Source organism: Pelodiscus sinensis, chromosome 3 (assembly GCF_052426305.1).
Source record: "Pelodiscus sinensis isolate ZL-2025 chromosome 3, ASM5242630v1, whole genome shotgun sequence".
NCBI classification, from domain to species: domain Eukaryota; kingdom Metazoa; phylum Chordata; order Testudines; family Trionychidae; genus Pelodiscus; species Pelodiscus sinensis.
In genome coordinates this window covers 156811033-156835759 of record NC_143054.1, presented here as the reverse complement: position 1 = coordinate 156835759, position 24727 = coordinate 156811033, and the positions used below count along the sequence as shown (strand labels likewise).

Sequence of the window (24727 nt, the reverse complement as noted above, 5' to 3'; positions counted from 1 at the left end):
TGGATTTTGTTTTAAGTTTAACCCTAGCTCTGAGTTTGTAGAATACCATGTTTGGTGACAGCATCCCTATGAAGATTTTTATCCTCACATACACTCAGGCTGTGTCTAGACTGGCCAGTTTTTCTGGAAAATCAGCCGCTTTTCTGGAAAAACTTGCCAGCTGTCTAACCTGTCCGCTTGAATTTCCACAAAAGCACTGACTTCCTACTGTAAGAAATCAGTGCTTTTTGTGGAAATACTATGCTTCTCCCATTCGGGCAAAAGTCCCTTTTGCGCAAAAGGGCCAGTGTAGACAGCTGAGATTTGTTTTCCGCAAAAAAGCCCGGATCGCGAAAATGGCGATCGGGGCTTTTTTGTGGAAAAGCACGTCTAGATTGGCCACGGACGTTTTTCCGCAGAAAGTGCTTTTGCGGAAAAGCGTCCGTGCCAATCTAGATGCTCTTTTCCGAAAATGCTTTAACGGAAAACTTTTCCGTTAAAAGCATTTCCGGAAAATCATGCCAATCTAGACGCAGCCTCAATGTTAATGAAGATGGGATTATCAAGTGAATCTTAAACAGGATGTAGTAGCCCCTGCTTCCATCCCTGTAGAATCGGATGCAAGTTTGACCTAGCTCTTGAAAATTAAACAGAGGGTAGATTCTCATTGAAAATGATTCATTCATTTTTCTTCCCTGATATTTTCACAGCTGCAGCATGCTTTTGCATTGTAAATAGGGAGAGCAGATCTTTCTTGTTATACACATTCAATGAATGATTTTGGAACCTGTTGAAACTAAGTTGTAGGCAGGGAATAGATCTGTGAGTGCTTTGGGGGCATGAGAAATGTGCAGAGGGGAGAGGGAGGCTTTTTGCCATGTGACGTGAAATACCAAAGAAGCAGCCTGCAGGGTTTCTTCCCAGCCCACAAACAGACTTCAGAGGGGGGAGAGAGCCAGTGAGCAAGCAAACCTGAGCAAACACTGAGTTCTGCAGCTGGCAATTTGTAAAGCTCCGAGGATGAATGGGCTTTATCTTAAAGATGGCCAGGTTTCCTATACATCTGACCTCAGGAAACCTCCAGTGGAGAAGGTTAATATTTGGCCACACTGCCACAGATTTGGAGTTGCCATCTCGTCCCCAGACTTCCTTTTTTGCCTCTTTGTCTCCTTGCTATGTCAAGCAGGCATGCTTTGGGGGCACCCCCAGTGCCTGGACTATGGACCCCCTTTCCAGCCTCCTTTCCACCTGGAGTTCTGCACTGCCTATGAGACCTTTGGCTGCTGTGACCAGGAGAAGGACAACAGCATTGGAGCTAAATACTGGGAGATCATGGATTACATTGATCCCCAGGGCCACAAGCTGTGTGGAGGCTATATCAAGGATATCCTGTGTCAGGTAAGGCCGAGAGTTTCAAACTGCATGTTTACACTATGTTTTTGCTTTTGTTTGTGAGCATGCTCATGTGCTCTAGGCTTTCATTATAAGATGATTTCTCCACATGTCATCTCTTTTACTTTATGATGCCGTGGGAATGTATTGGATATCCGTATGGGAGAGGGAGGACGGTGCGGATAATGTTACTGGATATGAGTTGTTGCATAGTTTGTGTTGGGACCAAAGCATGGCCAGGTACCACAGGGATAGATATCTGATAAATGCATGTAACAAGTGACAATAGTTAATAATGAATTTATATTTTTTGATACCTGTAAGTGCTGATGAAATAAAGGGGGAGTGTCCTGCTGTAAGGAGAGGGACAATACTAGCTCTTTGTAACAAAATGAAGGATTAAAAAAAATCAATATTTATTTTTCATTCTGCTCAAAAATACAAGGTGCCTTGTTTGGCAGATTATACAAGAACAGGATTATACAGGAACAAGATTAAATCAAAGCAGAACATGAAGCACAGTATTTTGATTCCCAGGTCCCATGATGGATGTGTTTGGATTGTGCTCCTGCCTAGTACACTGCAAATGCTGTGGTTATTAAAGTAGAACAAACATTAAACAGCCAGAAGATTCATACAGCTGAAAGATCCCAAAGCTTCGGGTGCCTGGCTGCCTCATTTGTGGGTAGAAAGGACCTGATTTTTAACAGCTATGCTAATCATGGACTGTATGTCAATACAAAGTAGCCAAAAATCATATTTTTGCTTATTACACGGGTATAAATTCTTCCAGCTAATCCTTCTTAGTCCTCAAATATTATCATCCATGTTTACTAAATACTTCCACTTTTATAGTTCCCCTGGTAAGGGAGTCTGGAGTCACCTTGGAGAAACCAACTTTCAGAAAAACAACATCAACATTTCATCAGTCATTTGCAGCCAATAAATCAAGAAAAAAATGTAATGTTGCCATGTCAGAACCTAATTAACATTAATGATTAATGATTGAGCATCCTATGGAGGATTTCTTATGAGTGACAGTGAGAAAATAAGCACACACAATGCATCTTTGTCCTTTGATCATAAGGCATATGTGTAGCTTAGTCTGAATTCATTATAATCGTATTTCATTGGATATTATAAAAATATTGGTATATATTTTAAGAAGTAATTGTCTGAGTAACCTGAGATTCTGTAATAATGACTTCTATATTAACTCTTTGATGAGAAGTGGTTAGTGACTGTCAGTTTTTAATGGATTGCTTCTGCTCCTATTGATGTTAATGGAGGCTCACGGGGAACAGGCTGGGTTCCTTAGTGAGAGTCAATTGTTAATTGGATTAACGGTCAGAAAGGTTCTACTGCATAATGCTTTTTTCCCCAACAGGAAGTCGGCTATAGCTCTTTGATCCAATAAGTAATAAATACAGCTCATCATTCCACCAAAATCAAGGATATAGTAATGATCGCAAAGTGTTGACATGTGATGAATACTGCACATGATAAAAACAAAAACAAAAAAACCCTAAAAAGCTTACAGTGTCAGGACACAGCTTTTGTCTTCCCAAGGTGAAGTTCTCACATTGCCATCGCTATAGTCTGCATCTACAGTATGGGTCATATTAGCATAGCTATGGAACCATACCTTTGCCACTGTATCACTTGTAGTGGGGACATGGCCAAAGCCCTTTCAGCCAGGTGTGTGGCAGCCAGTGCATCCATTCTATGCTAGAAAGAGTGGAGAGCGAACAGGCCTGCATTTGACAGTCTTTCTGGTAACAGCAAGTTGCTGTTAGGAGCTGATGTTATGCACTACAAATAGCTTCCTCTTCGCAGCCCATAACAACAATTTTTATTGGGTCTACAAAACCCAGGAGCCATGCTATGCATTCCTGAGTTGCCATCTCCTGGCACCTTCTCGATATCTATTTACTGATTTACAGACAGAGAGCACTCTTGTAGTGGTTTAGAAAGCATTTTTCCTTAGCATCTTTGCCTCTGTCACAGCCTAGATTACCTGCATTTCTCTAATTTTTGCTTAAGTGAAAACAAAAGGTCACAACTCATCAGTTTGTGTAAAGTGACATGGCTCCATTGACTTCAGTGGAGCTACCCTGATTTACACCCACTGAGAGTCTGGGCTATATTTGCTGATTGATTGATTGAAAATATTGAAGGCTCCAAGATCTTCAGAGGCTGTAAAGGAGTAACTAGTCTGCAATATGACAGCTGAGGATCTGGTCCATACAGGCCATGTGAAGCCCTGGTCAAGACTTGCCCTTAATACCCTTAAAAAAGCACTGAAAAAAGGTAGGAGGGGGTTGCTTGACAGCTGGCAATCCCAGGAGGCTAGAAGCACACACTAAAATGGCAGTTCCATCATCCTTTGAGAGGATTAGCTGGCTGGTACAGAGGGAAGGCAAATCAAACCTCTTCAGACTAGCATTGAAAGATGTGATGTTAGCATGTGCTCGCTAATTTAGTAATTGGCATATTTTAAGACTGCTATAGATGAGACAGACTGCATGTAACATGGCACATGCTAGGGGCAAATCTAAAGGCTCAAAAACCAGAAGGTAAATAAAAAGGACACAATATTTATTTTTTAATTTCTCCCCAAAAAAACCCTCCAACCTTTAACCCAGTATCATGATTTGGGGGTGATTTCTGATGTTTGAACATGTGGGGTTAGCAAATATTGTGAATGAGAAGGAAGTGTCTCTGGGCTTGTCTGTCAGTAGTGAATGGAGATTCTTCTTTAGTTCAGGGGACAAGGGGAGGGCCTTTGCTTTTTGAACCAGAAGCATTAGAATTCTGACCTTACTTTCACCATGAAGGTCTACTTGGCATGAGTGAGACAACTACAATGTGCTTATGGGCCCCAGATTTGTCACAAATAATTACATTGTGCTACACTCACAATTACAGTTTGTTACACTTGGTGAGAAATTGATCATTTCTCCTGAAGGGAAAATGACAGACAAGTGACATCTGGATGTGGGGATCTTATTTCTTCAGCTCTACTAATCAGTTGAAAAGAATCCATTTCCTTTTCTCATCCCCCATCCACTGTCCTCCTCTCCCTCCACAGAGACAAATGACCAGGGATTTCAGTGAGACTGCTTAATCCGGGTGGTTTTACATAGGCCCTAAAGGAATGCCATCACCTCATATTTAGCCAAAACAGTGATTGCTGTCTGCATTCCTTGCAACACAGACAATGAATTGGAAATGTAAATAGTTTAGGAAACAGCAGAGGTTAGTGAATAGATGGACAAGAATGTCCTGCTTAGAGGGGAATGCTTTGTTCAATACCTTGAACTGCAGAAGACTGAACACCACAATGATAAAGACTATAGGCTGGCAGATGTTCATTAAGGATAGGGGGGCTGAGGTTGCTTCTTGCTCCAATGAGAAATGCATATCTCCCGCATATGCAAGCACATCGGGATATTCTAGCAGTTCTCAGCCTCCTGAATGCCATGGGCCATCTGCCTCACACAGGTGCAGCAGACAGAGCTCCTGAACTCAATGCAATGACACTAATGCAAAACCAAGGTGTGAAGCGCATCAGACTCCAGGTACATTGCAGAGTAAGGATATTAAAATGTGATTGTTTGGCTAATCGTATAATCAATGTAATTTGTAGTGACTCTACAGTTAGTTGAAAAGCACCTCTGCAGAGCCTCAGTGGGGGTAGCTCCAGAAGAGCTGACTCAAGCAGGGACTGAGCAGTCCTGGCTTGTGCTGGCTCCAGAGCCACCCGTGCTGCAGCTCTGCATCTTAAATGCAGTAGAATCAGCATGAGCTGGGACTACTCGATCCCAGCTCACGTTGAGTCCAGCAGCCCTGGCCACCGTGAACAAGGGTTGCTTGGTAGCAACAGCCCCTGTCCACGTGGGGCCCAGCTCCCTGCTGGGACCCCTGCGGACAGGGGCTGCTTTGCAGCAGCATCCCCTATTCCCCCGCCCCCCGCTGCCTCTGATAGAAGCAGAAGCGGGGGGAGGGGGAGGTTGGCGGCACCCTGGAGACAGTGCTGGGGAGAACTGCTTCAGTCCCTGCTCACCCTGCGTTCCCTGTGGCACTTCTGCTTTTGAAATGTACAGGAGCCCCAGACTGGGAACCAGCATGAGCGGGGACTGAAGCAGTCCCTGCTCGCGCCATTTCCCGCTGTGCCTCTACCTCCGCTGCCCCCCACAGAGACGGTGCTGGAGGGAACTGGCGTTACCAGTTCCCCCAGCACCGGCTCCTGCTCCCCGCTCTTGCTGCCTCTTTCTGACAGAGGCAGCAAGGAGGGGGGGAAGCAACGAGTTGTGTTGACCATCCAATAAGCATTTGCTTATCAGATAGTCAACTAGTCGCTTACATCCCTATTGCAGAGACTGCTGAAGAGAGTAGCAGAAGCTCTCTGAAACCAGGTTCAGGGAAGTACTGGTGAGATAAGACTGCTCTAAGAATTGCATGGCCTAACCTACAGTACAGGGCTCTGTCCAGTTCCCCCATTTCACCCCAGCAACTTCTCAGCAGTCTGTGACCACTCCTTGGTTCAGGATACTCCCACTCTGTGTCAAATATTATGAGAATTCAAATGGAAGCAGCTACCAAACCTAACTTTAGGAGATACACATATGTATACATGTGTGCACACTTCCCAGGGCAGAAGCAGACAGGTCATGGACAATATTCTCTCATATTTTTCCATCCATGTGCAGAATAAATTTTGTTATGTACAGTTAGGCATGTGCGGATGTGCCCCACCAGTGGAAACACATGCTGCTGGCTATGGGCGCTCTGCTAATCAGCTGGCTGGCATTTGAATCTCTACTGGGTGGCCGTCCAAGCACTCAGGTTACAGGAACACTGGTCACAGACAGTTGTAGCAATTCCTGGGGGGAAAAAGGCCATTCACTTGAATCCATGCTCACAGGCTGCTCTTGAGTCAAATGGCAAGCATGAAAAACCTCTCCGGCCTGGTGGACGAGGCTTTTCTGCTGAGACGAGCCAGTAGTTTCTGGCCCCCGCTTTTTATCTTATGGTAAGCAGAGGAAGGTCTCTATGGTGATGCAATTAGACATCAGGGCCTGATGCTCTGAGGTGTGGAAATCCTGACAGAGGCTATTATTTTCAATTAAAATATTGAAACCCTGGAGCATTTGCACAGTTGTCCATGGAGATTTGGATTATGATACATGGAAAATACTGTCTTAATAATTTTTACTTGTGGGCTTGCTGTGTTTTGAACTTATTAAATGACCGCTCAATGAAACTCTGCATATATTTGTGTATGCTGTGGTTGTAAAACCAATTAAGTAAGTAATCTCAGCTTTCCACAGGGTTTAACTGATTATGTTTTAGTTTCTACAGAGCTTGTGCCGACAAATATACAGGTCAGGTATTAACAGAAACACTATTTTCTGAAGGGTCCAACATAGAAACTCTGCTGGGTAAAAAGCTAGTGGCATTTTGCAAGATTAGGTAGGTGTTAAAAATCCCATTATATAGATGAGGAAACTGAGTCACAGAGCTGTGAGCATCCAAATGCTCAAACTTGAGTGCCTAATGTTAGGTACTTACACTATATCCTACATTTCTAAATATCTGATTAAGGTATGGAATATTAGGCACGCAAGTGTGAAAATTTCAACCTCAATATTCAGCCAAGATCACACAGAGAGTCAGTGAGAGATGCAGGAACAGAACCCAAGAGTTTAAAATCTCAATCTAAGATACATTTGATCATAATTCAAGGTTATGCATTGACTTCCATGGGACTCTACACGTAATTAAAGCTAAGTATGTGCTTAAATGCTTTGTTGAATCAAGACCTGAAATATCTCTGAAAAATGTAGTGGCAATGATATTCCAAGGTTGCTTAATCGTGGTTATTTATCTTACTGATTATTTGTATGTTGCTGACCTATGTGCTTAGATGAAGGCTGCTCAGTGCATCAGGGATGTACATATGCAGACAGACGTGTAATTAGCTTCCATTTATTTTCATAGGTATGCTCCCCATATGCTGCCCATCTTTATGATGCAGAAAACCTCCAGACACCTCTTAGGAACCTGCCAGGTCTTTGCTTTGATTATTGCTCTGAGTTCCATTTCTATTGCCGCTCTGCTATTACACTACTGACTAATGATAAACATATTCAGGAGTGCTGCGAGAAGAACAAGACCCGCTTTTGTAACCTCCTTAACATACAGGACCAAGACTACTGCTACCCTGATGTGCTGAAAAACACAGACCTCAATCGCAATCTGGGGTCAGTAGTGGAGGACCCCAAGGGCTGCCTTCAGCTGTGCTTGATAGAGGTGGCTAATGGATTGCGGAATCCAGTCCTGATGCTCCATGCCAATGACAACACGCACCGCATGTTCGTGGCAGAACAGGTGGGGATCATCTGGGTCTACTTGCCTGATGGAAGCCGACTGGAGGAGCCCTTTTTAGATATTAAGAAAATAGTGCTGGCTACCCCATGGATAGGGGATGAGAGAGGTTTTCTTGGGATGGCTTTTCACCCCAAGCACAAACACAACAGGAAATTTTACATCTATTATTCGTACATGGATAAGAAGAAAGTGGAGAAGATCCGAATCAGTGAATTCAAAGTTTTAGCATCTGATATTAACAAAGCTAATCCACACTCAGAAAGGTAAAGGTTATTCAGAGCCATTCTGAACGTATCATATTCTCATATGACCATTTAGGAACCTGCCCAACTGCAACATCTGGATCTGAATGCTGAGCTTATGGCCATTCTCCGGTGCACAGACCCACATGGGCGCATTAAGGAGACTGCTAAACAGAGACCGAAAGATGTGAATGCTGGTTCAAAGTCACACAGCAAGCCTAAAGCAGAATGGAAAACTGAACGAAATTCTCCTTCTCTAACCATTAGACACAGTGTCTCCTGTCCCTGCCCTGTAAGATCTAGCAGTATGGTGGCAGCCACAAAAACACCAACATTTCAAATAATGACCCCTGTAGAGAATGAACTTACACTCTGAAATTGCTTTATAAACAATAATGTTAAATATAAGGTAATACCTTCAATTATATAGGCTCAATGTTTTATTGCCCACTGCAAAGGTATTTTATTGCAGTGATAACATATGTATCACACGCATTACAGAGCTAAAGTTCTTAATGGCACCAGCTTGGTCTCACCTTTAATAAAAGCTAAATTGCTCAGAACAAGAATATCTTTCCTGGAAAGGCAGATGCTGTCCCTTTCACTCATAGAAAAGGATTGGGTACTAATTTTGTTGCTCATGAGATTCACAGTCAGGCTGAAAGACACACAAAAAGCTCCCCAAACTAGCCAGCTATTATATGAACAAGAAAAACCCTGCGCCCATTTCTCACAGGGAAGGCAAGAAGCAGTTTTCACCCAGTGTAAATGTTGAAATGCATTGGAAGATTCATGTTTTTGAATGAGCACTGGTATTTTATTTTGGTGCCTATGGTTGATGGTCAGGGGTGCAATGAAGGAAGATCTGGGGGGGAGGCCTCTGACTGAAATTGGAAATTTGGCCCAGCCACTTTGGGATGGGCAGGCCAAATCCAAGTGGTGTTTGGGTCCCCCAGCTCTGCAATCCGTCTGGTACCCATGAGCTTTAGGCAACCCCAGTTCTGGGGGAGAAGACTGGAGATGGGCTTTTTCTGTGCTTCTTGGGGAAGCAAAGATATAGGAGGAGGAGGGGATTAGTCTGTTCCTGCTGGAAATGTTACACTTCAGCTTGATAACCTCTCTGGGGGTACATCTACACTAGTCCTCTAGTTCGAACTAGGGAGGCTAATGAGGGCTACCGAAATTGCTAATGAAGCGCAGGATTTAAATATTGATTAGCATATTCCTGGCCGGTTGCCATTTTGGAAACTGACTAGCCCAAAGTAACTGCTCATGTCTATATGCAGCAGAGAAGCGGGATTCCGAGATAAACCCCTTAGTTCGAATTAACTGTTACTCCTTGTGGAATGAGGTTTAACGGTTAATTTGAACTAAGGAATCCTGCTTCTCTGCCGCGTATGAACCACCAGCGTGATGGGTACTCTGCTACTAATAAATAATACTAAGGAAGTTTTTGCATTTTTGTAATGCCTTTCCTAGAGGGAGCCCAAAGTGATTTCTAAAGGAAATAAGCTTCCAAAGAACTCTGAGGGAAATACTATTGTCCACATTTTACAGATGGGGAAACTAGATACTAGGCACTCTCTAGTATCTTTCTTGGTCGTCTGAGCAGAGAGATCAAGGACTGAATGGACACTAGGAGCTGATGTGTCCTTTCACTTCTATAGATGGCTCTTCTGTGTGAAGATGAAAGTACCGTGGGGGAGGGGATAGCGGGGATGGAGCGTGCAGTGCTGCAGCCATGCTGTTCTGTGGCTAAACAGAGACCTTTAGCCCTCAGGCCTTACAGTCTGGCCCGTTTCCCTGGGCACTAGAAGACCCCTGACTGTGTCATCATCAAGTGCTAGAAAATGCACCCAAAAAAATTAGATTTTAAAAATCCTATTTTGAGTATAGATAGATACGTGTTGATAAGGATGTGAATGTTTAACCCCTTAACTGGTGGGTACTGGAGCAGTTCCCTGCCTGCTGCGAGCAAGGGGCTACTTCAGCCCCATGGGGGACCCGCCACGGACAGAGGCTGCTCTGGCTGGTCTGCAGCAGCCCCTGCCTGTGGAGTGCCCTGGGCCCACCGCAGGTCAGGGCTGCTCCAGCTCACCCAGTGCAGCCCCTGCCTGCGGCAGAGGGCTGCTCCAGCCTACTGGTAGGTGGGGTCTGGAGTGACTTCCCCACCTGCCCTCTCCTTCAATCAGTTAACTGGTTAAACAATATGTTTAACGGGTTAACCAATTAACTGGGATTTTACATCCCTAGTGTTGAATACACTTCAGTGTTAATTATAGCTGAAAAGTGCCTTTGGCAGGTCAAACTTTCTAGGAGCTCTGCCTTACAGTAAGGGACAAAGATCCACTGAGCTCTTTGATGTTACCATTGGCTAAAAGGGCAGTGTGAAATCAATGGGAACAATGAGTGCCCACCTGCTGGTTATGCACGTATCATTGTCAGATTGCCATGTGCCTTGCAGACTTGGGGTATGTCTCTACCTTTAGGGTTGCCGAATGGTTTCAACAGAAATACCGGACACACTTGACATTACATCACAATCTACATTACATCTTATTTAGAAAATACCAGACATTTATATTTTCTCAATTTGTTTCCCGAACAGAAAGCTCAAATACTGGACTGTCTAGTTCAAAACCAGACACCTGGCAACCCTATCTATCTTTGAGCTGGAAGGTATAATTCCCAGCTCATATAGATGTACCCGCAGTAGCTCTGCTCGAGGTGGCTCCTAAAAATAGCAGTGTGTCCCCAGCAATGGGGGTGGCAGCTTGGGTTAGCCACTTATGTAGGAGGTCAGATAGGCTTGTACTCAAGATGGCTAGTCCGAGAGGCCACCTGTGCTGAATGGAATTTTAGACACTAGCTTGAGCAGAGGGAGCATAGATATCCCTGTGCAAACTAGGAATCACACCTCTCCCAGTTCAAATGTAAACATACTCATAAATGGAAGGATGAGATTAGCAAAGAACATGAAAGGTCCTTGCTTAGTCTGGAACAGTGAGATAGCTTGGAAGGACATGTCATGCAGAAAAGAGGTCATGCAGTCTACTTATTGTGTAGACTGAGTAGTAACACATTTCTCTAACTCAGCAAGACACTGAATCTTGTCCAGTGGCTGCATCTGTGGTTATTTCTCTTTCCTTTCCTTTTTAGGAGTCTTTTGGAGCTTGAAGAACCAGCTGCAAATCATAACGGGGGGCAGCTCCTCTTTGGCCTGGATGGCTATATGTATCTGTTCACCGGGGATGGAGGGAAAGCTGGGGACCCTTTTGGAAAATTTGGGAATGCTCAGAACAAGTAAGCTAAAGGACAGGTTGATGCATCGCTTATGAGTGCAATGCATTGGCTAAGTACATGACAAGACAGAATTTAGACCTTTAGCAAAACAAGGGACTGAACTGATGCAAAAAAAATGCTGCTTTACTAGTTGGTGCAAACCAGGATTATCCCCAATTTACAGTACATCAGGCAGTGTCCTCAGTATACTTTTAGGATGAGATTTACGAAGCCTGAAAATTCAATAGGCTAGAAGATTCAGATGTCCAAATCCTTTTGGGAATTGGCATCCAAATCCCCTAAGTGGCTTTTCAAACTTTAAACCTAATATCTTGGAAGAATTACACACTGGTACTGGCTACCAGGCAAGCGAGCAATTTTACATGACAGCTAAAAATCTGTACATTGATGTTTCCTGTTCAGCGATTGCAGACTGCCCCTTGTTTTCCATGCCAAACTGCATGAGCAAGTCATTTACATTGAATATCTATACTGGTCCAACCCTTCTGCCCTTACAAGGGACACTTTATGATTCCAATTCTGATGTAAGCTATTTTTGCAGCTCCGTATACATATATAAATAACACATGACTTTTGCCAAAAACTTGAAAGTGAAATTAGTGCCCATGGCACAATGGTTTCTTTCTGAAAACAAAATCTTCTGTGCACACCTAGAACCAGTACAACCCAGGGAGCGGCAGTGCAGGTTTCCCCCACACTGTCCCACCTGACCTCTAAGGACTGGTTTTGTTACCACAGTCCACCCATTCCTTTGCTCCTCTGCTGAGACAAGGGTGCCAATTGGCTATTGTACTGTGCCACATGGAACTTCATGGGGAAAGCAGAGAGCAAGCAAGAGCAGAGAACGTCTTTCTCCAGAAAAACCACAAATCATGTGTGAGCTAAAGGAGAAACTCGTGTGCAGCAGAGGGAATGATTGCTCACAGCCGATCTGATCCCCTTCAGGAGAGGGCTTTTCCCCCAACCATCTAGATATTTTGTTAGTCTTTATGGTACTGCACTTTTCTTTAAAGTTTTTTCAGTTAGCGTGTATCTACACTGCACCATAAACTCGAAATAAGGTACACAATTTCTGCTATGCAAATTGCGTAGCTTATTTTGAGTCTATTTCAAAATAGGCTATTTTGAAATTTGGCACTGTCTGCACAGCACCAAATTTCAAAATAAAGTGCTATTTTGAGCCATCCTTTACTCCTTGTACAATGAGGTTTACAGGGATGATGAAATAGTGCATCTGCTATATTTTGGAATAGTGGACACATTCAAAAGATGCAGGGTAGCTATTTCGGGATACCTCTGGTATGCCAAAATAACTTTGATGTATAGACATACCCTTATAGACCAATATGGCTACCCCTCTGAAACTTCCCCTAGCCAGTTCATTTATTAGAACTGGTTGACATTTAAAAAAAAAATTAAATATTTTTGATGAAAAAGGACACATTTTCATGAAAATTTTCACAAAATAATGTTCTTATTTTCTCACCAACTCTTATATTAATATTTATGAGCTTTGATTTACCTGGCAGTCTCATTAACCTGTTGCTTTTGCCTTGATTTACTTTCAGGAGTACTTTACTAGGAAAAGTGTTACGGATAGATGTGAATGGGAAAAGCCCAGATGGAAAGCCATATCGCATCCCACCAGATAACCCCTTTGTCTCTGACCCCAAGGCTCTTCCTGAAATCTATGCCTATGGGGTCAGGAATATGTGGCGCTGTGCTGTTGACAGAGGGGACCCGGTTACTCATAAGGGACGAGGGAGAATATTCTGTGGTGATGTTGGACAGAACAGGTTTGAAGAAGTTGACATCATTGTTAAAGGAGGGAACTATGGCTGGAGAGCTAAGGAGGGATTTGAATGTTATGACACAAAGCTTTGCCACAATTCCTCCTTAGGTAAGCCAGAAACTTCTTGTGTGAGCTTTGCTTGAGACAGCACATGCCATGGAATACATATTTAATTAATGACTATACTGCTGCTTTTCCAATGAACCTCTGTAATCTGAAGTCATGGACGGGGGGGAGATGAGGAATATGTCCCTGCCCAGGGTGGCTGGTGGCCCTGCTGGGTGCCGAGACGGGCTGGGGTGAAGGAGGTCTGACCAGGAGGGAGGGTGCAGGAGATTTCTGATCCAAATACAAAAACATCCTGGCACTTCAAGAATTCTTTTTGTGTACCACATTACACACATGGCGAAGGGCCAGTGCAGACAACAGACGATTTTCTGTGGAGTCCAGTGGGCACTGGATTGGGGCCTAAGTGCATTATGGGAATATTTGCTTTTCTCTGAAACATCAGGTAGTGGCCACAGTAGTAGGCAGGATACCAGGCTTGGTGACATGATCTTATAGCAAATCCTATGTGGGAGGCAGTGTGGCCTATTGGATAGAGCACCAGACTGGGCCTCAGAAGACCTGGAGTCTATTCCTGGCTCTACTCCTTGATGACTTTGTCTCTAAGTCATTTCATCTTTCTGTGCCTCAGTTTTTCCAGCTGTAAAATGTGGCTAATGATCCTGATCTTCTTTGATATCACTCTGATATCAGCCGATGAAAAGCACAATATAAGAACTGGGTACAATTATGTTCCTTAAGGATTTTGTTGACAAACGCCATTTTTAAAATAATAAAAGGTAAACAATTCTGAGAACTAAGCTTGGCATATGAGTGTATGTATGTGGTATCTATCTACCCAATATATCTGTTGTGGTGATTGCTATATGATGCTATTAATGCAAAATACACGAGTAGTTTTTAACAAGGTCCAACACCGTGGCCTAAGAACCAGAAAGTTTACCATGTGCCTGTGTTAGGCTTGGCTGCTAGGCTTCCGATTTTAATTCATAACATTTTTCTGTCTGTGCTGTTCAGAAGAAAACCTCAGTCATTCTGGAAAAGTCTGGAGAGGTCTAAAAGTTTTCAGGAGCAGAATGTTAGTTCCCCTATCCTCACCAAAAAGTAAAAGGGCTGGAATCACCTTTCATGGTGCCAGGCAGAAAGGTGCCAGTAATTTACATTTCTGGTAATATTTGGCATCCAATAGAATGATTGTCAGTTGCTGCCCATGATTAGCATTTACTACATTGGGAGCAACTGCAGTGTATCAATCTGTTAAACTGAACTGCAACTTCCTGCTTCCATATGTTGTCTTTTCAGTAGAAATCAACAGAATGTTAATGTTAATCATTGTTACATTGCTTGATACACTTGGCCACATGTGTACTCTCACTGCAGATTTTACCTGCTAGGTAAATACGATAGCACGACTGAGCGAGTGAACTTCATTAAGCAACCTAGGAAGTTCCTTTAAAGCCTCAGGACCAAATTTTGTTGGTGTACATGAATGAAACCCCTTTGAAATGAACCAAGCAACTCCCATGTGCACTAGCCCTTTCGGTCTCCATTGCATACATCAGTATTGTTGGCCAATTGCTCTTTGATAAGAGAGTCAGTGAAAGCTATTCTGTTTTGTGTTTAACAGATGACATTCTTCCAATATTTGCCTATGGCCACACTGTGGGGAAGTCAGTCACTGGAGGATACGTGTACAGGGGCTGTGAATCCCCGAACCTGAATGGCCTCTACATTTTTGGTGATTTCATGAGTGGGTGAGGACATTTTCCATTCTTTTCTATCCAGCTGTCCTTATATTTGTATGGCTCCCATGAATGCAATGCCTGCATATCTGAGCATTTTGAAATGCCCTGGCCCACAGCCAGTGAAAGTTCCAAATATTCAGCATATTTAGATCAATGGTTTGATTTGATCCATTACAGAGACAGCACCGGCAAGGTTGTGATATGGATCTGAACTTCACCCAAGTTACAGTTTTCAAGAGTGGGATTTTTATTCAGGCTCATCTTATACAAAAGAAAATTAAACTCAGTTTAAGAATAAGGGTTCCAACTAGCCTTTTACTTCCAGTGATGCATGATTTTTGCAGGAATTAACTGAGAATGGAAATTTGGAATCATGCAACATAAGGTTTTATTTTTCATCCAGTCGCCTTATGGCTTTGCAGGAAGATGAGAGGAGAAATAAATGGAAGAAGCAAGATATTTGCATTGGTAGCACTAAAGTCTGTGCTTTCCCTGGACTGATCAGCTCTTATAACAAATATATCATCTCCTTTGCTGAAGATGAGGCAGGTAATGCATCTCCTTAGTCACGTTTGTATAGGAATTTGGGTTCTGTGTTTCAGGGGTTTGGCTGCCCTTGGGAAATGTTAGTGAAGATTGACCAACTGCATAGTGCTGATGAAATACCTTAGCATTGCAGTGTGGTTGGCAAATGGTTCAGACAGTTGAGAAATCTGCCTAGCCATGAGACTTGTGAGGTTTTTTTCACCTACCCCAGACACACATGATGTACAGCTCAAGATGAGCTCATTATAGAACTCATGGCTCTCTTGAAATCTGAATCTGGATTGTAACTCACCCAAAGTTGGGTGGGAGGTTGTATTCATGTTTTGATTCAGGCCCATTCATATTGTTTGTTTACTTTTCGAAATTTAAAAATGTAAAAGTATGTGTCACTGCAATGGGATCGTATTCATTCCAGTTCTTGCATCCAGCCTAATCTCTTGGGTAGCAGAGTCTGGAAGGAAGAGGAAGTCCTTTAATAATATCTTATGGTTCAGTAGAATATGGATTGCATCCTTTTCTTGTAATGGAAAAGATCCTGGATGATCTCAGACTCAGGCACAATATTTTCTTACACATTTGGCTACAATTTCTAGAATATGAAAAATAAGGCAAGAGATAGACACCTGGGGAATGTAGAAATGTTATTTTATTGTGAAACACTAACTTAGTAGGGATGGATGTTGAATTCTGGTATGAACTCTTCCTCTAAAAATTGTATCAGTGCTGTAATGTAATTTAAATTACACTAATGGTTTCTTCTAGTATTTGCTCGAACTATCATAACCTCCCTACATAGTATACTGATGGCTAATGAAAAGATATGAATTCTAGAGATAGCAGTCAATTTATCAAAATATGACCCTGAACAACCCAGTAACAAAGAGACTTTTGTCCTAATAATTAGCCATTTTAGAGACTGATTTGTTGATAGTTTATAAGTAATTTAAATATTTTGTTTTTGGGTGTGTGTTTCTTTTATTTATAATTGCTGGCTGTTTTACTGGATGAAAACAAACCTTGTAGAAAGTACACTTATAATACATACCAAATAAAATTATATTTTGGAGTGTCCTTTACAAGGACACACAATGGCCATGAAGCTGCACTGGAACAGACACAGGAGTGCTTTGCTTGCATGTAGCCTAGCCTAGCCATTAGTGGGTATGTGCGTGGGGCTATTGTAACCTGCCTACATGGATCACATGGTGAGATCGTTGCCTAAAGTGTGATTCTGAATGAAACTAATATGGTTGTGTCTTCCTTTCTGAGGATATGACATAATGGACTGGCAGGAAGTGGGGGTGTGGAATAGTAGTGCACCAAATCTGCAGTTTGTCTGTGTGTTTGCATCTGAAATGACTTAAGTTCTTTTTGTCTCTATTTATTAAGGGGAGCTTTATTTTATGGCTACTTCTTATCCCAGTGCCTATGCACCACATGGATCTATCTACAAATTTGTTGATCCTGCAAGGTTAGCATTAAGATCTGGTTTTTCTTTGAATGCTGCTTTATAATCAACACAAATTATCTAGTTGACTTAACAGATGTGGAATATGTATGTGGAATCTACCCATCTATGTTTTGATCCCAGTTACTTTATTGTAAATCTTGAGCAACTCCACTAGCTTGAGTGAAGTTAATTCTAGAATTACACCCAGGCCCAAAATCAGTTAAAAGTTTGGGGACAATAAAGTTAAAAAGTATTCATCTTTTTATAAGTCAAAGATACAACACAGACCTGTTTTAATAGTACAAAGTAATAATCAGTACCCTTAGGGTCTGTCCATACGTCAGCCAAGGACTTTGTAAAATAGACATTAATTTTTTAATGCCAAAAAGATCTTTCACCAAAACTTTTCTTTCTTACTCAACATAACTTTAGCCTGGCTGGCATGTACCTCTTATCACAATCCAAAGGTGAGGAATGTAAAGGTTAGGGTAAGTATTAAAACATGACAAGAGGGAGATTAGAAGAGGATTGGTAATGGGTTACAGTGCTTTTACCTCTAGGCCACTACTTCAGTTCCAGCCAGCATGAGGCTGTTATGTCTGAAGTTGTTACTATATCACTAGTGGCTTAAGAAAAATTAATTAGTGTTCTCTAAGAAATTCCCCAGAGACCTTGTTTTTGTTCACAGTTAATGCAGATTGGCCACTTGTTTTCTGTCATCCTCAGCAAACAGGCCTAGAAGTGAATGAGCCATGCCAACAGAAATGTCCTTTCACCATACATGGTGATTGTTCCAGAACACCACTGAGGCACATTTGTGTGGGGGAGCTATTAGGTCAGAATGGGCCATTTAGATTGTCTAATCCAGGGGTTCTCAAACATATTTTGCTGGGCTCACGTATGAAAATATTTCAGGCTGTGACGATCCTCTCCAAAAAAAAGTGATGTCCCATGCCTCATACTAACCTTACTTCTATCCTTGTGCTGGTGGTGGCACTGCCTTCAGAGCTAGGCTCTCCAGCCATGACCCCTCAACAATAGCCCGGTGACCCACTTTTGGGTTGGGACTCCCAGTTAGGTAGACAACAAATCTAGTCGACCCCCTGCCTAGTACAGGCCATTAAATTTCAAACACCCCTATGTTGAGCCCAACGACTTCTGTTAAACTAAAGCATGTTATTTGTGAGGAGACTGAACTGTTGTATGCCACAGGCAGAGAACAGGAGAGACCCAGATGATGCTGAAGCCCCAGTGCAATAGCAGGAGACTGATGAGGTAAAATGTGTCCAGATTATCCCTGCAGGTAAATCATACTGCAGAGAGAGGCAGAAAAAAAACCAATTAAACTAATTTAAATTGAAAACAGATTAAAAATGTTTTGTAGACACAAGTCTCTAAGTCTCCCATGAATGCCAGCGTGATGAGCTGAGGTTGATAGGGTTTAGCAGTGTCAGCTGTGAATCAGTTCTCCAGAGTGAGTCTATTAGGCTACATTTTAGGAGGCTGTTGAAAAGCAATGATATGCTGGCACAACCCTAAATTGTTGTCATCTATGACTTGGCAAATGTATTGTAGGGAGGTCTTCTGGATTTGCACACAAGGGTGTGATGCGTGGGTTCTGATGTGTTTGTAACTGAGGTTCTCCTGTATAAATGAAGAAACCCAGCTTTACATTTTCCAAGATGCCTGTGGAGGGTGGTCAAGTGCCTGCATGTGAGCATGGAGGCAGCTTACTAATGGACAGCATTATTATATAGGAGGCCTTGATGCTTGCTCTACATGTTTGTTTATTTGTTTGTTTGTTTTCTGAAATGAACCAGTTTTCTTAGCTGAGTTTCAGAAGCTTCTTCCTTTACCCCATCACCTGCCTTCTAGAGCATGACTGTGTGTTTAATCTTTCCTTTGGTCCTTTTGGAGATATTTTTTTTCTGCACGTTGGCTGGGTTCCCTGCAAAATAGGCCTCATTGCTTGTCTTTGCTTGTCTTTTAGATGAAGTATCTAACTTTAGTAAGAGCCTGATCTTCAGGAGCACTCAGTATCCACAATTCCAATGGATACTGAGGTTGCTCATCACCTCAGAAAATCAGGGCATTAGGTCTTCAGACACTCAAGCACTTCAAAGGAGGGGCAGTGCGTGAGTTGGGTAACAGTCTAGCTCTCCCAGTTGTGTCACAATTATAGCTCTTCCATCTTGATTTGTCTTTCCTTGCAATTTAACAAAGTTTTCTGTTTTATTATACTTTTCTCTGCTGAAGGTGGCCAGATGTGAGGCGCTTGGCACTTTGGCGATATTTTAGACTATAGAGTGAGGTAGCTAGCAAAGAACAGAGAATTTCATGTGGCACTTTTTATAATTGTATCAGCAAAATATTATTCCACAATAATAAAACATGGGCATTTTTTCAGTGAGGAAAAAGCACACTTTTTTGTGAAAAGGAGTTCCTAATTTTTTACCCTAATTGGTTTCGCCTGAGGGTACATGACCTAACAGAAAGGACTGATATATAATCTCTATCTCTGGAAAAAGTAAACTTCCTGATCATTTCCATGTGCTTTTTAAATTTTAAAATCTGTTTTTAAGGAGAGCGCCACCAGGGAAGTGTAAACACAAGCCTATTTCTTTGAAAACAAAGAGTAAACGTATCCCATTTGTTCCGCTGGCAAGTAAGTCCTTCGATTTTCCTTTTATTGTGTGGCACACTGTATACAATCTGAAAGAGATGTCTGGTTGAAATGTGCAGGCTGTTACAACTCATGTTTCTGTTGCATGTTAAATATACTGCTTTTAATTAGTTTCCTCAGATGAGTTTGGAAGTGATTAAAGTTAGTTTTTTAGTGTTCACAACAGCAACAGAGTGAGCAGAAAACACGAAAGAACAAAGTGTGGTTAAGGCTCTACACTGGGACTTTCAGGGGACCTGCGTGCAATTTTGGGCTCTGATACTGGTTCTCAAGTAACCATGGGAAAGTCTCTGTGGGCTAGATTCACAAAGATATTTAGGTGCCTGCCACCCAGACTTAGGTACCTATATCCAGTTTGTTGGCTAAATTTTTGCTGTAAAATTTCCCTTGCTGCCTAAGTTCTGCCTCTGCACATGCACACTACTGCCTTCCACTAGGCATCCAAATACCTACCTCTCATGTTGGCCCCATAAGTGATTCATGAGCCAGGAGGACACAGGCACTCCTCTACCTATATTGCTTGAGGCACCTCATCTGGCAGGCATGCTCATGGGTCACTTATAGGTTTGCCAGATGTTTAACCAAAAATACACCCCCCCCCCAAAAAATACCAAGAACAAAATTCTGTTGAGGGGGGAAAAAAGGGGGAGACTAAAGTTGTTGAGCAAAAAAATAATAAAATAAAATAAAAAATCAGCATGGCCCCTTTAAGAAGAGGCTTTTTCGCTGGAGGCCATTTTGTTTTTCTGTTTCAGCTGCAAGACAGGCCTCTGCAGAACCAGGTAAGCAGGGGGGTGGGGGGGCTGGGCCTGGTTGCTTAGTGTGTCATAGGGTTGCCAGGTGTCCGGTATTTTCACCTCCTGTCAGGGAAAAAAACATCAGAAAATACCAGACATTTTAGGTAGCCGGTATTTTCTGAATATTTTTACTGGACAGGAGGCAAAAATACCGGACTGTCCGGGTCAATACCAGACACCTGGCAACCCTAGTCACTTAACTCCACACCAGACACCCAGGAAAAGGTAGAGGTGGAGGTCCACTCTCCTTCCCTCCTAATTTTTAGCATACTGGTTAGTGCACTGACCTTTAATGAGTGAAATGCCTAGTTCACTTTTCATGTATGTGGCCTAACCACTGGGCTCTGGGACTAGGGCTGTTAAATATCGTTTAATTGAATAGTCGATTAAACTCATGAATTCTTATTGGTTAGTTGACTATTCTATAGTCCCCGGGCAGCCCCTGTCTGTGTGTTTCTGTTGCTCTCATTGAATCTGTTCCACTGTAGAATCTCTTCTATGCCTTAGGTGGTAGGAATTTGAACTGGGGGTATTCTACATCTCAGAGAATTACCCTACCAACTGGGCTAAACGTTATGTGCTCATAATAGCTAACTCCCTTTATATTGCTAACTCTTAATCTCTCAGCACCTCAGTTTGCCCAGCTGTAATACTAGGATGATAATACTTCCGTTCTCCTGACCTTTGTCGGTTGTGCATATTTAGATTGTAATGTCTATGATTCAGCGATTGCCTCCTACTAGCTGGGATGAACAGTACCCAACACCGTGAGGCCCCATTGGGACTTGTAGATGCTACAACAATATTAACAATTAATGCTATTGATAACAACCAGTCAACAAACTAGATTTGTCAAAGATCATTTTATTTATCCTTTTATTAAAATCTCCTTGCCAATTCCATCTTACCTTTTATGCAACTTTGGTCTTTTTCTACATAAATGTTTATTTTTTTTATTCTAAGAGAAAGCAAACTTGGTCTTAGCAACCCTACAAAAAGAAGCTAGCATTTGTATTTCATGGAGGAAGCAGATTGAAAATGAGAATAGTGAGGCAGTGTTCAAGCATCACAGTTTTTAATCTCTTTTGAAAGGCAAATATGTTTCTTGTCTGCTTGCTTGTCAATCTGCTAAGGCTTTTTTCAGGGATATGACCGAGTTAGTGTTTTGCCTTAAACCAGGAATGCTGAAGCATTTTAATTACTTTTCACAGAGACTGTCCTTGAGCTGCTTAATGACCCTGCAACAACCAAACCTCCCACCACATCCCCTATCTCCACTGGAGCCACCCAAACAACCTCTTCCAAAAAAGCCAAGAAGCCAGGTTCCCCCAAAAGCTCCACCAAGCTGTCAGCAGTGAAGCCAACCATGGCTGGCAAAAAGAGGCAGGCCAAAGGATCCAGGATTAAACTAGATCCACCAGAGGAGACAACAAAGGCTCCAAAGGTATATATAGCATCACCTGTGACATCTTTGCCAGCCAAGAGATATTCCCAGATAACTGGACCCAAGAAGAAACTTCTTCCTAAGAAAACTGTATCAGCCAGGGAGAAAAAACAGAAGAAAAAAGGGTCAGTTCTAAGAAGCTTCCTGCAAACACAAGAGAACTTCCAATGAGCCAGAAAGAAAACCAGTGCTTGATTAAAAAAAGCCAATTTGTCATATGAATTGAAGTTTTCCAACATGGACTCATTAGAAGGATCAGACCTGTGTCCAGTTTGTGTCCAAAACACGTTCATAAGATTATGTGGGGGGAAAATTCAGTCTTGGTGAATGTGTACTACTTCATGAGTTTTAACGCAAGTGGACTATATGTCCTATTGTGACTTTAACTGCATCAGGGTTTTCCTAGCCTCATAAATTTAATATTCTGAGCCAATCCTGCTTTGAAGGCCATCTCCTGACTAGTAGTTACTCAAAGCCTTCACTAACTTCAGTTCCACGGGTACAATGAGAGAGGTATTTGGATTGCCTAAATAAGGAGTGCAAGAATAGGCTGCAGGAGACTATCGGTGGGCTTAAGTGCTTATGAGGGAGTTCATATTTTAATCACAGTATATGAAATAAATACAGTGAAGTCGTCTGGGTTTTTTTTTGTATTTTATCATTCTTTGCCACTGAATTTATATCAAGCTATATTTTAAAACTAATTGCCTTTTATTAAATACTCAAAAAAAAAATCTGAATGTATTTATTTTAGGCATTTGTTTTAAATCACCAGAGGAGCAGACTACTTAGAAATATTTACTATTATAGATCTAATTTTCAAAGTTACTGCATACCTGCCATTGATTTCAAGGGAGGCTGAAAGTCTGGCCAGTTCATGCCCAGGCAATTGCTTTGAACAGAAATTCAAGCTGATTCAAACCACCAGACACTGTTAAAAGAGTTTGGCGGATATCTACATTATGGCATTTTACACTTTGCAAGTCATATAAACTGAGGGAGGGAGTCAAATCCTGACTCCTTCACCAGGCACAGGATGGATATGCAGCAGAAGCAGTGCAGTTTTAAGGTATGGGGGTGGGTAGGGATTTAGGCAGCTGAAGCAGGGATCTGGACCACCTGAACATAATGGTACTCTGGTGAACAAGAAGAGTAGGTGATAAACCAATGGTGCAGTGGCAACAGGTACAGTTCATTTGTGAGAGAAGTCGTTGAGGCTGTACTACTGACTACAGAGCGACAATTCTACTCCTCCGGGGTCAATGACAGGGATTTTTTTTTCTCTCCACTGTCTGTGAGAATGTTCCCAGAATCATCTTGCACATACTTTGGTTGTTGCTGATACTAGAAATGTGAACGACTAGATGCTTTCCCCCTCTTGCTGCCTCTATCAGAACGAGGTGGGGGGGAGGGGTAGAGGATGGAGTGTTTCAAAGTAGCAGCACCCCGGGCTCCATGCGGCAGTCGCTTTGAAACACTGCGTGCAGCTCAGGCCATCTGGGGACTCCCAGCTGGTCCCGGGCTCCCCATGGTGTTTCAAAGCGGTAGCACTGCATGGAATCCAGGTCAGCTGGCTGCCTCCCTGGATCTCCATCCATCTCTGTCTGTTTCACAATCGCAACCCTGACACACTGACATTAGCATCCCATGCTCTAGGCCTCTTCCCCAGGCTTCTGAGTGCTGGGCAGCAGAGGGCTGCCAGGTATCTAGTTTTTGACTGGAGAGTTAAAATCAGATTAATCAACTAATCGAATAATCAGTGGAATTTCCATCAACTATTCAATTAGTTGATAAGGGCACTTTTGCTTTGAAATGTAGCAAGAGCTCTCCTGGCCGTTGCTACGTTTCAAAGCGGAAGGGCCGTGAGGTATTTGAAATGTAGAAGAGCACCAGCAGGGGCTCTTGTGTATTTCAGATTGAAATGCTCCCTCTGGCCCTAGGCTCCATGTGACATTTCCGCTTTGAAGTGCACAAGAACCCTAGCAGGGACTCCTGTGCATTTCAAAGGTGGAATGCAGCCACTGTGCCCGTCCCCTTCCGGGGGGGGGGGGGGGGGAAGAGCTACTAATCCACTAGTGTGTCAACTGTCGGATAAGCTTTTTCTTATGGATAGTCAGGGCCGGCTCTAGGCACCAGAAAAGAAAGCACATACTTGGGGCAGCACATTTCCAGGGGCGGCATTCCATCCATACTTGTGTGTACTGTGCCGCCCCCGATCTGCCCCCCCCCCCATCTGCGGTCACCTCCACGGGTGGTGCTGCCTGAGTCTCTTTCCCATGGGGCCGGGACCTGCATGTGGCCCACTGCACGCGCTGAGTGGCTGGCCAGTGCCATGTGGTGCAGGGGCATCCATCCGGAGGGGGTAGCTCTCCCCACCCGGTCACTGTGACTGGCCACAAGGGGCAACAGCATTTCCCTAGCTCTCGAAGGGGAAACTGAGACAGCAGGGAAGCGACTTGCCCCAGGCCGGCCAGTGGTAGGGCTGAGGACAGAACCCAGGTGTCCGGGCTCCAGCCTGGTGCTCTGGGTCATTCGGGGCCAGTCTTGATCTCAGGCCAAGCTCTTATCTCTGCGCTGGGCCAGATCCTGTGGCCTGGGCCAAGTGAGCAGAGCAGAACACCCCCTCCCTCTGTGCCAGGGGCCCTAAGCTGTGGCCGGAGACACCCCTGCTCCGGGACGCTGCCAACAAAAAAGGGAAGGGGGGGGGTGGCGGCCAAAAAATTTTGTGCTTGAGGCAGTAAAAAATCTAGAGCCTGCCCTGACATGCGTGGACTGGTCGCTCACATCCCCAGCTCAGTAGTAAAGGAGAGTCTCCCCCCCCCCAAGCTGCTGCGCCCCCTCCCGCCGCCTTCACGCCTCCACCCACCGCCCGGGGCAAGCGGGGCTCAGGCCGCA

The 24727-nt window shown here is 43.3% G+C and overlaps 1 protein-coding gene across 2 annotated transcripts; it reads left to right on the top strand.

The window, feature by feature from the left end:
• The first annotated feature begins 525 nt into the window (after positions 1-525).
• HHIPL2 (HHIP like 2) lies at positions 526-22895 on the top strand. Of its 2 annotated transcripts, XM_075925233.2 has the most exons (10): positions 526-1377; positions 7375-8027; positions 11166-11309; positions 12878-13209; positions 14795-14921; positions 15316-15461; positions 16848-16929; positions 19491-19573; positions 20347-20373; positions 21600-22895. In XM_075925233.2, exons 1-10 carry the CDS (start codon positions 1000-1002, stop codon positions 22001-22003), a joined length of 2376 nt encoding a protein of 791 aa, XP_075781348.2. In that variant the 5' UTR covers positions 526-999; the 3' UTR covers positions 22004-22895. The 2 variants fall into 2 exon arrangements, with proteins under 2 accessions (XP_075781348.2, XP_006115651.3); XM_006115589.5 differs by lacking the exon at positions 20347-20373 and having other exon boundaries at positions 530-1377; positions 21600-22893.
• The last annotated feature ends 1832 nt before the right edge of the window (positions 22896-24727 follow it).